Source organism: Diceros bicornis, chromosome 19 (assembly GCF_020826845.1).
Source record: "Diceros bicornis minor isolate mBicDic1 chromosome 19, mDicBic1.mat.cur, whole genome shotgun sequence".
In the NCBI taxonomy this organism is placed as follows: Eukaryota; Metazoa; Chordata; class Mammalia; order Perissodactyla; family Rhinocerotidae; genus Diceros; species Diceros bicornis.
In genome coordinates this window covers 51302486-51315257 of record NC_080758.1, presented here as the reverse complement: position 1 = coordinate 51315257, position 12772 = coordinate 51302486, and the positions used below count along the sequence as shown (strand labels likewise).

Below are 12772 nucleotides of genomic sequence, written 5' to 3'. Positions count from 1 at the left end.
AAATATCCCCAAAGTGCTAAGCCTGTCCCTTGCTTGGCATGGTACTGCCAGAGGCAGGCTTGGAGCCACATGGGGTGCCCTGAGGAGGAGGTCATCTGTCGCCATCGACCTTCTCTATATGGATTTGGTGGGACCAAGCCACTAAGGGCCGAGATGCTCCATTCTTGACCCTGGAGCCTCCTCTTTGAGAAGATGCACTAACACCCATTCTTGTTTCTTTCTCCCTGATGCTCCAGAGGCGGCGACCACCGGGTGGAGCTCTACAAGGTAGGTGAGGAAGGCCCATGGTGTGTGAGGGGCGGAGTGGCATCCACGAGGTGTGAGGACAGGCAGAGCGGTGTGCACAGGGTGTATGATGGACAGAGCAGTACCTGTGTGTTGTGTCCTGGCTGTTTCCAGGAGGCGTGAACCAGAAGGGAGTCCTAATAATTTTCAGAATTAATCACTTTTGGTCTTTCCAACACTGCCATTTGTGAAAGTCTCTACCATGGAATGCTTCCCATAATGCTGCTTCCAGGGATAGTATCCAGAGTCAGAGTGATTGGACTTTGTGGATCATGTGCCAGATATTGGCATATCACATAGAAGGCATTTGGAGTTGTTTGTATTGTTGTGTTATATGTCAAAGGAGTGGAGAGGACTGTGGGCCACACTTCACTGCTGAGCGCGGGCTCCGGAGCTCTGCCAGCACAGAAGCTTCTCGCCTCCACAGGGATGTGGTTGCATTGGAATCAGATTTAGGTGACTTAGTGGAAGCTCTCGCAGGCCTCCACAGGTAAAGGGGGGCTACGAGCAGGCATGCAGACCTTCACTTTTGCTTGGTTATTATCTTTATTAGGTATTTGGGCCTTGGAGCCTGAAATGTGCTGTTACTGCCAGTGTCCTGGGGCCACCAAGCCTGCCCCTCATCCTCCTCTCAGACGGACGTCTGTGTTTGTAACAGAGCAGAAAGGGACATAAGCAAATGTGTGGGACATCTGTGCGGTGGGGACACTGCTCTGTCCGTCATTTACCCGGCGGACTGCTCTGGGCTCTTGGGAGGTTTGTTCCCTTGAGTGGGTGGGATGGAGTCAGTGAAGGGGAAAGTTTGGAAAGTTGTCGTCCGCTTTTGAGGTTTCTGATCATGGAAGTGATTTGCGCCTGGAGCAGGTGTGGCTCTGGAGGGCGTCAGCGTGTCCTGTAGCAACGGTGACATCTGGGTTTTATAAGATCCAATGGGAATGGGGCGTGCAGGGCACGAAGACAGAAATCCAGATGGGTTTAATAAGAGGCAAGTTGCCCTTGATCCAAGATGCATGGATTTGTTGCCCAGATGTTTATTTTTCACTTTACAGGTGCTGAGTTCCCTTGGTTACCACGTGGTCACCTTTGACTACAGAGGTGAGCATTCTTTTGAAAGTGCAGCTCCGGGCCCTCACTTCCTCGTCAGTGTCTGATGTGCAGGCTTCATTCTGACAGGCTCAGGCGTGGCAACTGCGAGTGTGTTAAGGTGGTGGAAGGGGATGGGGTCTTCTGATGCATGTCCTGTGTGCAGATGCCAGGGCGTCCCTCCTGTAGGAGAGGCACTGGCGCCTGAAACCCCAGCACATGCCTTCTGTCAGCAATATTTTACATGTAGAAAATACTTTTTTCTTTTTTGGACTCCGACTTTATCTGTAGCTGGACATCAGACATGTTTTGTGCTCAGGAGAGCTTGGCTTGTTGAAGTTAAGAAAATCGGAAAAAGAACTGTTAAGAGAGAAGGTAGATTCTTCTTTTTGCCCTTTGGCGTTTGTTCTTGCTTGAATAAATCAGAGGGCTTGCCACTGAAGAGATCAAGAACTCATAGTTTGACGTAAGCTGAGAACATTCTCCCTTAATGAGCCAGGACAATGCTTTGTATTAACAGTGAGCAACTCTATGAGAAGCGTGTGCCTCTGTACGGTTCTCGGTTGAAGATCAAAGGGCTGACGGCCCTGTGGTGGGCTTTCCCTGACCTTCTAGGAGAGGGCAGTGGTGTCAATGGCTTCAGACTGGGGGTCTGGGTGTTGTGTTAGTTTCCTTGTGCTACTGTAACAAATCACCACAAGCTTAATGTCTTAAAACAACACAAACTTATTATCTCTCTGTTCTGGAGGTCAGATGTCCAAAATTTTTACCCACTGGGCTAAAATCAAGGTGTTGGCAGGGCTGGTTCCTTCAGGAAGTTCTATGGGAGAATCCAGTTCCTTGCCTTTTCCAGCTTCTCATGGCTGCTCTCATTCCTCGGCTGTGGCCCCTTAAGTCTGCATCACTCTGATCCTGACTTCTGTCTTTCTCTGTCACTTATAAAGACTTTGTGATTACTCTGGGCTCAAGCTGATAAACCAGGATACTCTCCCCTCTCAAGGTCAGCTGATTAGCAGCCTCAATTCCCCCTCCAGGTAACTTAACATATTCACAGGTTCTAGGGATGAGGATGTGGACCTCTTTGGGGGCCATTCTGTGTACCACAGGGATGGTTCTTTCATGGAAGAATGTTCCATCAGGATGAAAGTTCTGTGTTGGGAAAAATTCTGAAATGAAGATCTGGAATTAGTTCACCTGCTCATCCTCTTCTCCCTGCTAAAAAGGATTTTCTGTTCCTGCTGTGCACTGGAGACCTCAGGATAATGAGAAGGGGCAGCCTTCATCCTTGTTCACCTCCCTGTGCTGCTACCAAGAAATGAAATCCCATGTAGCACTTCCTCTTTTCAGCGCTTATCTATTCTGCATTTTTAAGCCATACAAGAGACGAAAGCCCCACCTCTGACTGTCTCTGTGTCGTCTCTCCGTCTCTCCCTGTCCTTGTGTTCCTGCCTCCCGCCCATGCCCTGGCCTTGTCTCTCCAGTGACTCTTTCCCTAATCTGGTGTCTGGGATGCCCTGGGGAATGGCTTGTTGTGCCCACTAACTTGTGGATTTTGCTTATGCAGCAGAACCTGCTCTTTCTGAACCTCGTGATGCTTTCAGATCATTTGATGATGACTCACTGCTGAGTTGCTGGAAATGACAATAGCACTTGACCTTTCCTGGAGACTGGGGGGAGGGGCCCCTGGGGGATGCTCCTGTCCTTCTGCAGGGGCCCCTGGGCAGGCTGGGTTCTCACTGGCCCCTCATCTTGGGCCAGCCACCAGTGAGTCCGAAGTGTTGGGGAGATTGATAACCCATCAGTGCTGACAGGGGTCTGTGTGTCTGACTGCCCCATCTACACAGCTGCTCATCGGGACTCGGACGGCCATTTGGTTCAGGGGTTGTAACTGGGTGAGGAGGTAGGAGAAGTAGGAGCGGGCTTGTCGGGCGTGCATGTAGAGCTGTGGAGGGTGATGGCAGAGACTTCCATTGCCCCAGACCAGCCTGGGCCTGCCTGCCGAGAAAGAGGAGGGGGTGATCCTGCCCCTCACGATGTTCCATGAACTGGGTTTGACTTCCTCCTCTTGCTGCTCTGTCTCCCAGGTTGGGGCGACTCAGTAGGAACACCATCGGAGCGGGGCATGACCTATGACGCACTCCATGTTTTTGACTGGATCAAAGCAAGAAGTGGAGACAATCCTGTATATATTTGGGGCCATTCCCTAGGCACTGGGTAAGAGTTCCCAGGATGATGTGGCCTTTGGGGAAACAGGTCTTCACACGGTGACTTTCCAGCCCAGGCTCCCGAAGGGTGCCCTGGTGGCCTCTGAATCCCATGGCACCATTAGTCCCAACAAGCTTTTTCCCTTGACCCCATGGCCGGCACAAGGGATGAAGTGCCAGGAGAGACCACAAAGGGTTTGAGCGACTTGAACTCCTCAACCCAAGAAGTGACTCAGGACACATGTGGGTAGTCATGGGGGCAACCGTCTCCATCCACAAGGAGGGCAGACTGGCTTCAGCCCCAGACTGTGCCTTAGGGAGATGTCCAGAGCAGGACGGATGGGGCTCACATCCCAGGTGCACTCAGCCTTCAAGGCCCCGGCTGTGAACCGCGTGTGGCCTGCGGCCTGTGTGCCCGGCTTTGGTTATGTGCAAACGAGGGAGGTCTGTGAACCCCTTCGCCACTTGGCCCTTACGTGGCTCACCGGAGAACTTGGAGGAGGAGCAGTGGGGGTTCCCTTCTACATCTGCCAAGACAGGAAGCACTCGAATGTTCTGCTTGGGGCTGCTTACATTCCATCTATCAATGTGAGGTCCAGAGTGTTCCTACAAGGTGCCGCTGCTGTTAATGCCAGGAGCCCCCAGACATTCGGCAACCATCCCTGTTTCTGCTACCTTTCCTTCTGGTGCAGTGGCTGCGGCCCCTTTCTCAACTTGCTGCTCACCTTGGACAGCATGCTGAGTTTGGGCGGGGGCTTGCAGGCTGGGGAGTGTCTAGAACAAGGCCTTCCAGCCTGCCTTTGCCCTCATGGGGAGAGTTAACTGTGTGCCCACAGAGAGGCGCCCTGGTGGAGGGGTGCAGGCCGTCCTGTCGTGGCAGTCTGCACCAGGACCCCTTGGTATGGTCCTGGGATGGCAAGAAGCCCCTGGGCCTGACGGACTCCAAATGCTGCCACTTCCAGGAACTGTGCAAGCAGACTGCAGCCTTCTCTCAGCTGACGGGGCAGTTCCCCCGTCTGTCTCAGTAGCACCCACACTGACTGGGTATGAGCTGAGGGGTGGCGCTGCGTAGTTGTTCCGGGTAAGGTGGCAGGGCACACCTTGGGGACGCAGAGGGTCCTTGTTGGAGGGGTTAGCTGATGACTGGGGCAGTGGCCCCACCTGTGGTCCTGAGGCATCTTTGTCCCCCCAGTCCTCCTGCCTACAACCCCACCAGTCACTTCGCAGATCCCACAGCTTCTCTGGTCACTTTCCAACATTAGAACAGTGTTATCTAAAATAATTTTCATTATAATTCAACTGAACAGTTTGTTTCTTCTCAGAGTGGCTACAAATCTGGTACGGCGCCTCTGTGAGCGAGGTAGGGGGCTCGTGTGGGTCGTGGGTCCTTGGGTGTGTGCAGGGGCTCCTCCTGGTCCCAGGATGCCCACGGGGCCGGCAGAGTGGTTGGGCACTTACTGCCTCACAGGCCCTGCTGCGAGTTCCTGGGAAGTGGGTGCTGACGGGTGAGCCGCATGGTGACAGTGCTTGGTGTACGCGCAGAGCCTGTGAGGAGGGCATTGTGGCTGTGGCCTGGGAGACCTTCGGCTGGCCCCAGCCTGCTTTCCCTGTGGGTTCTCAAGCAGCTGGCAGAGCGCCGCCAGGGGCCGTCCTCCTGATAAGTAGCTTCAGCAGATGGTTCTCGGGAGCAACCCAAGGCCACCAGAGGGTCCCCTGCGTGTGGGCTTCCTGCCCACCAGCCTGTGGGAGGGCCTGAGGGGCAGGGCCAGCCAGGCGGGCACCCCAGGGTGCACTGTCCTGTCTGGGAGCAGCCGCCTCCCACGGACCCTCCACTGGGCCATGGAGTGTGGGTTTTGTTGGGGCTTCTGGCCCACATCACATTTCCCTGTTTGTTTATCTAGAGACGCCTCCAGAAGCCCTTATATTGGAGTCTCCATTCACTAATATCCGTGAAGAAGCAAAGAGCCATCCGTTCTCAGTGGCAAGTATAGATCTTATTGAAAATGGACTTACTTTCATTATTAAAATAATTACTATAGGGGCCGGCCCGGTGGCGCAAGCGGTTAAGTGCGCGCGCTCCGCTGCGGCGGCCCGGGGTTCGCTGGTTCGGATCCCGGGCGCGCACCGACGCACTGCTTGGTAAGCCATGCTGTGGCGGCGTCCCATATAAAGTGGAGGAGGATGGGCACAGATGTTAGCCCAGGGCCGTCTTCCTCAGCAAAAAAAAAAAAAAAAAAGAGGAGGATTGGCAGATGTTAGCTCAGGGCTGATCTCCTCACAAAAAAAAAAAAAAAAAAAAAAAAAAATAATTACTATAAAAATGACTGTAAATAAATAAGTATAAAATAAAAATAATCATAAAAATTATTTAAATATTCTAGTGATACAGATTTTATTAAAAATTAATCCTTGTTTAGTTCTGGGCACTGGCCTGACTACAGAGCTGCCTACAAAGTTGGTAACTTTGCAGCCAGGCTGTCCTGGTCTTGTCTCTGGGTGGTACCCCGGGTAAACCCTGGGTGGGGATTCCAGGGTGAATTGGAGGGGATGACCATTGGAGGGGACAATTGGAGGGGATGACGGGCATCACAGTCATCAGCCCTCACAGGTCAGGATTGAGGCCTTGGACCCTCCTTTTACAAGCCTGGCCTATGGGGGCTACTCCTCTGTCCCACTGCTTTCTAGCTGGCCATGTGCTCTGGGGGAGCTGTGTCGTCCCACCACCTGACCTCGCTGCTCTGTTGCAGACCAGAGGAGTTCTCTGTCTAGTCTTACTTTGATGTTGCTTTTTCCCCAAGTTTCGTGGACTCCCATTTTCCCGGGGGTGGAAGCTCTGATGTCTATGGGAAGTCTGGGCTGCTGCTTTGAGGTGTGGGAGCCCCGTTTGTGGGCAGCCCCCACTGCAGCTGGTCTAGGGGCCTCTTGAGCAGGGAGTCTGTGGTCGGGGGGCTGGGGGAGCAGGGGCACCCCAGCACAGCTCTGGTGGGTCAGTCTGCTTGGGAGCAGGGCAACCCCTGCACTCGGCACCCTATCTGAACCCTCGACCTTGGCCCTCGGTGTGGGTATTTTAATTGACACATCTGCACATTGTTTCCATGTCGTCTTCAGATATATCGATACTTCCCTGGGTTTGACTGGTTCTTCCTGGATCCCATTACAAGCAGTGGAATTAAATTTGCAAATGATGAAAAGTGAGTACTGTGGTAGAGTACCTAATTTTTCAATTTAGAAAAATGCTGAGAATCCCCAGGATAAGCCTCTTCAATGACATTAACCAAATAGGATGGAATTCTGAACACTAGCGTTTTTCCCTAACCAGCAGGTCTTTATAAAGAGACAGTCAGTTACAGAGCTGCAGCTGACAGAAAAGGAATTTAAAAAGACTGTAGGATTAAAGCAAGATGAAAACAACATGTATTTTTTTGTCCATACAGTTGTTTATTTGAAAATGGTATGTCAAAACCCAGACTCCTGAGCGGATATTAAAGCAGGAATAGTAACTGTTGTTCAGAAAGTGGCTTTGCCTCAGCATGTGACTTATGTTTCATTAGTGAAAGATGTTACAAAGTTGATTTTTTTTTCTTTTTTTTTATTGCAGTAACATTGGTTTGTAACATTGTGTAAATTTCAGGTGTACATCATTATACTTCTATTTCTGCGTTGATTACATCGTGTTCACCATCCAAAGACTAATTACAGTCCATCACCACACACATGTGTCTAATCTCCCTTTCTCCCTCCTTCCTCCCCTCTTCCCCTGTGGTAACCACCGGTCCAATCTCTGTCTCTGTGTGTTTATTTGTTGTTGTTTTTATCTTCTACTTATGAGTGAGATCATATGGTATTTGACCTTCTCCCTCTGATTTATTTCGATTAGCATAATACCCTCAATGTCCATCCATGTTGTCACCAATGGCTGGATTTCATCGTTTCTTATGGCTGAGTAGTATTCCATTGTGTATATAGACCACATCTTCCTCATCCATTCATCCCTTGATGGGCACTTAGGTTGCTTCCAAGTCTTGGCTATTGTGAATAACGCTGCAGTGAACACAGGGGTGCGTGTATTTTTACACATTGGTGTTTTCACGTTCTTTGGATAAATACCCAAGCAGTGGAATAGCTGGGTCATATGGTAGTTCTATCCTTAATTTTTTGAGGAATCTCCATACTGTTTTCCACAGTGGCTTCACCAGTTTGCACTCCCACCAGCAGACAAAGTTGATTATTAAACATATCTGTTAGCTAAACCAAAATAATATTCTTGTTAAGAACTCTTTCTTTGAACAACATTCAGATTCTCTTGACATTGTCTTTGTGATATCTTTATTTCACAGGTTTTAATTTCTTCAAAAAAAAAAAAATCCTTATCTAAATATTCGGTTAATGTTTAAAATCTACACTTTGAAACAGAATGTGAAAAAATGGAGTATTTTTCTCCTCGATTATGTGTTTTAGTTCTAAAAATAAAAATAGAACAAACTAAAATTTGAGCAAATAAAAAAAGCCCTGCTTATTTGTAAATATTATTGTTTTGGAACTTAAAGAATTATCTGAATGAACTGGATTCCTTCCAAACACAACCACAGTGAGTGCAGGGCCCCAGCCCCCAGCTGAGCCTGTGGGAGCGTCGAGGGGCCAGCAGTGCCTCCCCCCAGGCACAGGCCTCACCTACTGGAAGTCAGGAGCCTAGCAGCTCTGTTGCCAAATACTCGCTAAGGGAACGGCATGTGCGCCAGGCCTCTTCCAGAGTAGGTAAAGGTGAGGACAGATGTCGTACTGTGGAGGTTCTGAACAGACAGTCAGTCCCTCTGTCAGAGTGGGACTTGCACACCAGAAACGCTCCACTCTGGAGGCAGAACGAGGCGAGGGCGTGTGTGCATGTGCAGCACTAGCAGAAACGCAGACTGAGACAAGTTGGGCAGGGCGACCCCGCTGGCCCACGTCCCGTCAGGTGTCAGGCCTGTCAGGAGCCCCCGCATCAGTCCCGCAGCCTCTCCCCCCATTATGTGGTTTGCTGAAGGGTTTGGATCAAGTGAACCTATTAAAAATGTTAATTTACTTTTAAACATTCTGGAGTGACCCTAAATGTCACTTACACCAAAGGTAGGTGAGAGGATATTGACTCTTTTACCAATAGATTCCTAGTAACATTCATTTGTAATAGGTTTTTTGGCCCACCTAAATGATTCAGTTTGTAAATATTGTTTTGTAACATGAAATGAACATGTCTGCTGGCAAAACTGTTTTCAATTTTCAGAAAATATGCAGGGGCCAGATTTGTCGAATGAATTGATTGATCTCTAGATTTGACTGACACCCTGTCACCTAGAATAGATGTTGATAGAAACATCTGAGAAATCAACTTGTAGTTCCGTAGTACAAAGCTTAGCAGAATTGGAGCTGTTAGTAAGCACCACAGTGAAACGCTCCCTAAACCAAGTCCCTGCGGCGAGTGGGGCGGGGGGCCAGGAGCCCGCAGCCTCTGCCTGGGGCCTCGGTCTAGCCCCTCCTCCTCCCCACAGTGTGAAGCACATCTCCTGCTCCCTGCTCATCCTGCATGCCGAGGACGACCCGGTTGTGCCCTTCCAGCTCGGCAGAAAGGTGGGTGTCCTGGTGCAGGTGGGCGTCAAGCAAACTCATCTTTGGGCACAGGCAGATGTGGAGGAGGGTCCTGTTGCTGGCCAGGGTCCCTTGTGAGGAAGAGAAGGGCAGGGGCGGTCGGCAGCAGGGTTGGGGCAGGGGCCGCACAGCTGATGCCACCCACAAAAGGACACGTGAAAAGTAAGGGAATGGCTCCTGGGTCCCCGTACAAGGGTCCTGGCCTGACAGAAACTCAACGGCAGGGCACTCAGCCGGGAGGGCTCGCCAGTTGCCTGGAGGAAAAGAACCGCTGATGATGAGGATTCCCCCACCCCCAGCGCAGGGGTCCAGCGGTAGAACTGATACAGAACCTCTCGTCTGCTCTCTTGCCTTTGGGATTGGGCTGTTGTCAGGGGACCCCGTGTTGTCATGGGGCCTCATGTTTGCTGTTGCTGCCAGGAGGCAGGATTAGATTTTGGGTGACGGTGAGGTAGGAGAGAGCACCGCCCGGCCGTGGCAATGGCAAGGGGCGGAGTCAGCCTAGAGGGAGTGACGCCTGGGCCACTTCTGCCTCAGAAGTGGGCTCTGCCAGGGCCAGGTCCATTCCCTCCAGTGGGTCTGGGCTCACAGCCTTGCCCTCCTGGGGTGGAAGGAGGGGGCTGACGAGGGACAGATCATGAGCCAGCTTGGTGACTGGCCTTGACTGGGCATATAGCAAAGTCTGAGGCACACGGCCCGTCCCAGCCCCCAGGACTGAGCCATCAGAGCTGCTCTAGGTACTTGGGCCACCACACCACACCACACGGCAGGGGGCCTTTTCTGTGGTGCTGGCTCATCCACCTCACCGCCCGCTGAGGAAGGGTGGTCTGGGAGACAGGCGTGAGGACAAAGAGGGTCTTGAATGGCGGGCCAAGGGGTCGAGCCTGGGACAGACTCCTGCCAGCAGCCCCCGCCCGGGCCCTGGCTGTGGCAAGCTACAGGGCAGCAGTGCTGTGCATAGGGGGCTTGGACTGCTCTTCAGAGGCAGCGGCCACTGGCAGGTCTCTGTTGAAGGGGAAGCCACCAGGCCGCCATCTCGGCACTGACCCCCCTCTCCCACTCCCCAGCTCTACAACATCGCTGCACCATCCCGAAGCTTCCGAGACTTCAAAGTTCAGTTTATCCCCTTTCACTCAGACCTCGGCTACAGGCACAAGTACATCTACAAGAGCCCTGAGCTTCCACGGATACTGAGGTGAGGCGTTCTCCTCTCACTGGGGATATTGCCGCCGGTGGTAATGGCCCAGGCCAGGCGTGCAGCAGGCACAGCAGCCAGAGCTGTCCCATTGGGGCCAAGGGTCGCAGGGATTCAAGAGCCTGCCGTTTCCATCGAGAGCGGTGGAGAGTGTTTATTGCCTCCCCTCGGGCCGTTCTCATGGTCAGCCAGGCAGTGATCTCATGGTCCAGGCTGTGCAGGCCCATAGGCACCCCACATAGGGGCGCCCAGCCCACAGACGGCTCTGGACAGGAGTTCCCACACACCCCTCAGGTCGCTGCCCTGTGCACACAGCACACGGGCACTCTGGCCTGGGCCAACTCCTCAAAAGTCAGTTTGTCCCCAGCTGCTGCTTGAAGGGAGGCTGTGCTCCTGGCTGCGCTGGCCAGAATCCTGGGCCGGGACATGAGCTGCAGCCTGGAGGGCTGTGGGCACCCATCTTGGGCCGAGTGCAGAGCCCGAGTATGAGGGGTGAGGTGGTGGCCAAGGGCAGAGTTTGGACTGGACCAGGCCTAGCCCCACCCTGGGAGTTGGGGCTTTTGTGGCGGGCCCAGCCTCCCCACCTCCAGTCCAAGGGCACAGGCAGCCCACTATCTCCTGGCTGTGTGGCCTTCTGCAAGATGCGGAGGTGGGGACAGGGAGAGCTTGCCTTTCCGGGGCTGCTGAGCCAGGGTGGGGCTCAGATCGGCCCTCATGAGGTGTATCTCATCTGTAAGTCTACCTCACACTTCAGCTCTCCTCTGGCTGCCTTTCGAAGTTCCAGAGGTAAAGCTGCATTTCTTTAGCGGTTTGCCATTCCTTGCCACACAGACGTGGGTTACTGAGGGGAGACAGTGAGCTGAAAAAGTATGGGGTGTGATTTTTCCCCATTATAAAAGGAATATATTACAGTGAATTTAGAACAGAGTATAGCTCTAATGTCCAGAATAAAGAAGAGCAGCCCATAACCTGGTCTCTATTCCCACGCATCAGGATGACTGGGTGATGCTGTTGGGGCCCTGCTTGTTCAGCTCACTAAAGGGTTTCCGAGTGGGAGTGTGGTCCTCCAGGCTCCTTCGAGGCCTCCTCAGAGAGGCCATTTGAGGACCAGAGGAGATGGCATTTGATTTGGGCTCAAGGGATTTGGCTGATGGGTGACCTCCTCTGGTCTAGGGAATTCCTGGGGAAGTCGGAACCTGAGCGCCAGCACTGAGTCTCGCTGCTGAAGGAGCGTGAAGACCTCTGCCCTCCTCCCCCTTTCCTCTAGCCAGCCTGGCACCCTACAGCCCCGGGGGTGCCAGCGTCTGTGATGCACCTGGAGAGAGGCCTCGGATGCCAGCTATGGTGGGCTGAGGAGGCCCCAACAGACCTGAGGCGTCCTGCCCCAGTGCCTGGTAACATGGATCTTTGTGAAAGACACAGGTGGCAGGCATGTGGCCCTCTCTCCCTCTTGCTGCCACTCAACCTGAGCCCTTGTTGGGAAGACAGTGACAGCAGGCCAGCCACCGTGGCTGGTTGATCCCACACTGCCTGAGCTGGGCATGGGGAGCCTGGAGCAGGAGGTGTGGGGTCTCGGGACCACACTGAGCTTTCTGGCACAATCTTCAGGAACATGGGGAGACTTGGGTTCTTTCTGTCCCTTCTTGGCACACGCAGAATGGACTCAAGTGGTTTGACCATCCCCTCCTGCCCTCTACGCACCCTGCTTGCCTTCCTTGGCATCCCTGCCTCTCTGGGTGGGCCCCAGTGCTCATAGCGGGGAGGTGCCTGTGATCTGCACTTCCTCCGCTCTCTGCCCACCTGTCCGCCTCACCTGGCCTTAGACTGAGCATTTATTTAAGAATAAAATCGTGGTGGTGGTCTGTCGTCATTTTCTCTGTGAGGCCTCCAGCCGTCAGGCCCTGCCCACAGCCTCAGGCCACATGGGAGGAGGGGTGGCTCTGTAAACCAAGAATCCTGGGTCTTGCTTTCCTCCCTCCTTGCAGATGTATGGGAGGGGTGTTGTCTGGGGTGGGGAAGGGGCAGGCATGTACATGGTGGGGCCGGCTTCTCCAGATGGGGCAGATGGCAGTTTCCTAAAATACAGACCTACATGGGTGGCCCTTTCAACCTCACACTCACCTGCTCAACCTGCAGGTCTGCCTCTTCCATGCACCAAAGATCCTGCTTCTCACCGTCCCCAGCGCTGGGGAAGGGCCAGGTTGTTACATCCTGGCTAAGTAACCTTCCTCCGAGAACCAGAGCGTGTGTGCCTTAATAAGAACAGGGGTTTGGAGCTGCCCTTGCTGTGCAGGTACAAGGGTGTGTCCCAGATCCCAGGATGTGAGCCCGCCTGAGACAGGGCCTCCCCAGATGAGATGACTGGCTTTCGTCCCCTGGGTCC

The 12772-nt window shown here is 53.0% G+C and overlaps 1 protein-coding gene across 1 annotated transcript in view; it reads left to right on the top strand.

Annotated features, from left to right (window-relative positions):
- ABHD12 (abhydrolase domain containing 12, lysophospholipase) overlaps positions 1-12259 on the top strand; it is a 79977-nt gene extending 67718 nt beyond the window's left edge. Inside the window, exons 5-13 of the mRNA XM_058563365.1 lie at positions 237-267; positions 1335-1380; positions 3453-3582; positions 4895-4932; positions 5474-5553; positions 6681-6763; positions 9098-9176; positions 10262-10389; positions 11563-12259. Of these exons, the coding sequence (XP_058419348.1) occupies positions 237-267; positions 1335-1380; positions 3453-3582; positions 4895-4932; positions 5474-5553; positions 6681-6763; positions 9098-9176; positions 10262-10389; positions 11563-11602 (655 nt within the window). The 3' untranslated portion in view covers positions 11603-12259. The remainder of the gene's footprint in view (positions 1-236; positions 268-1334; positions 1381-3452; positions 3583-4894; positions 4933-5473; positions 5554-6680; positions 6764-9097; positions 9177-10261; positions 10390-11562) is intronic.
- Positions 12260-12772: the final 513 nt, after the last annotated feature.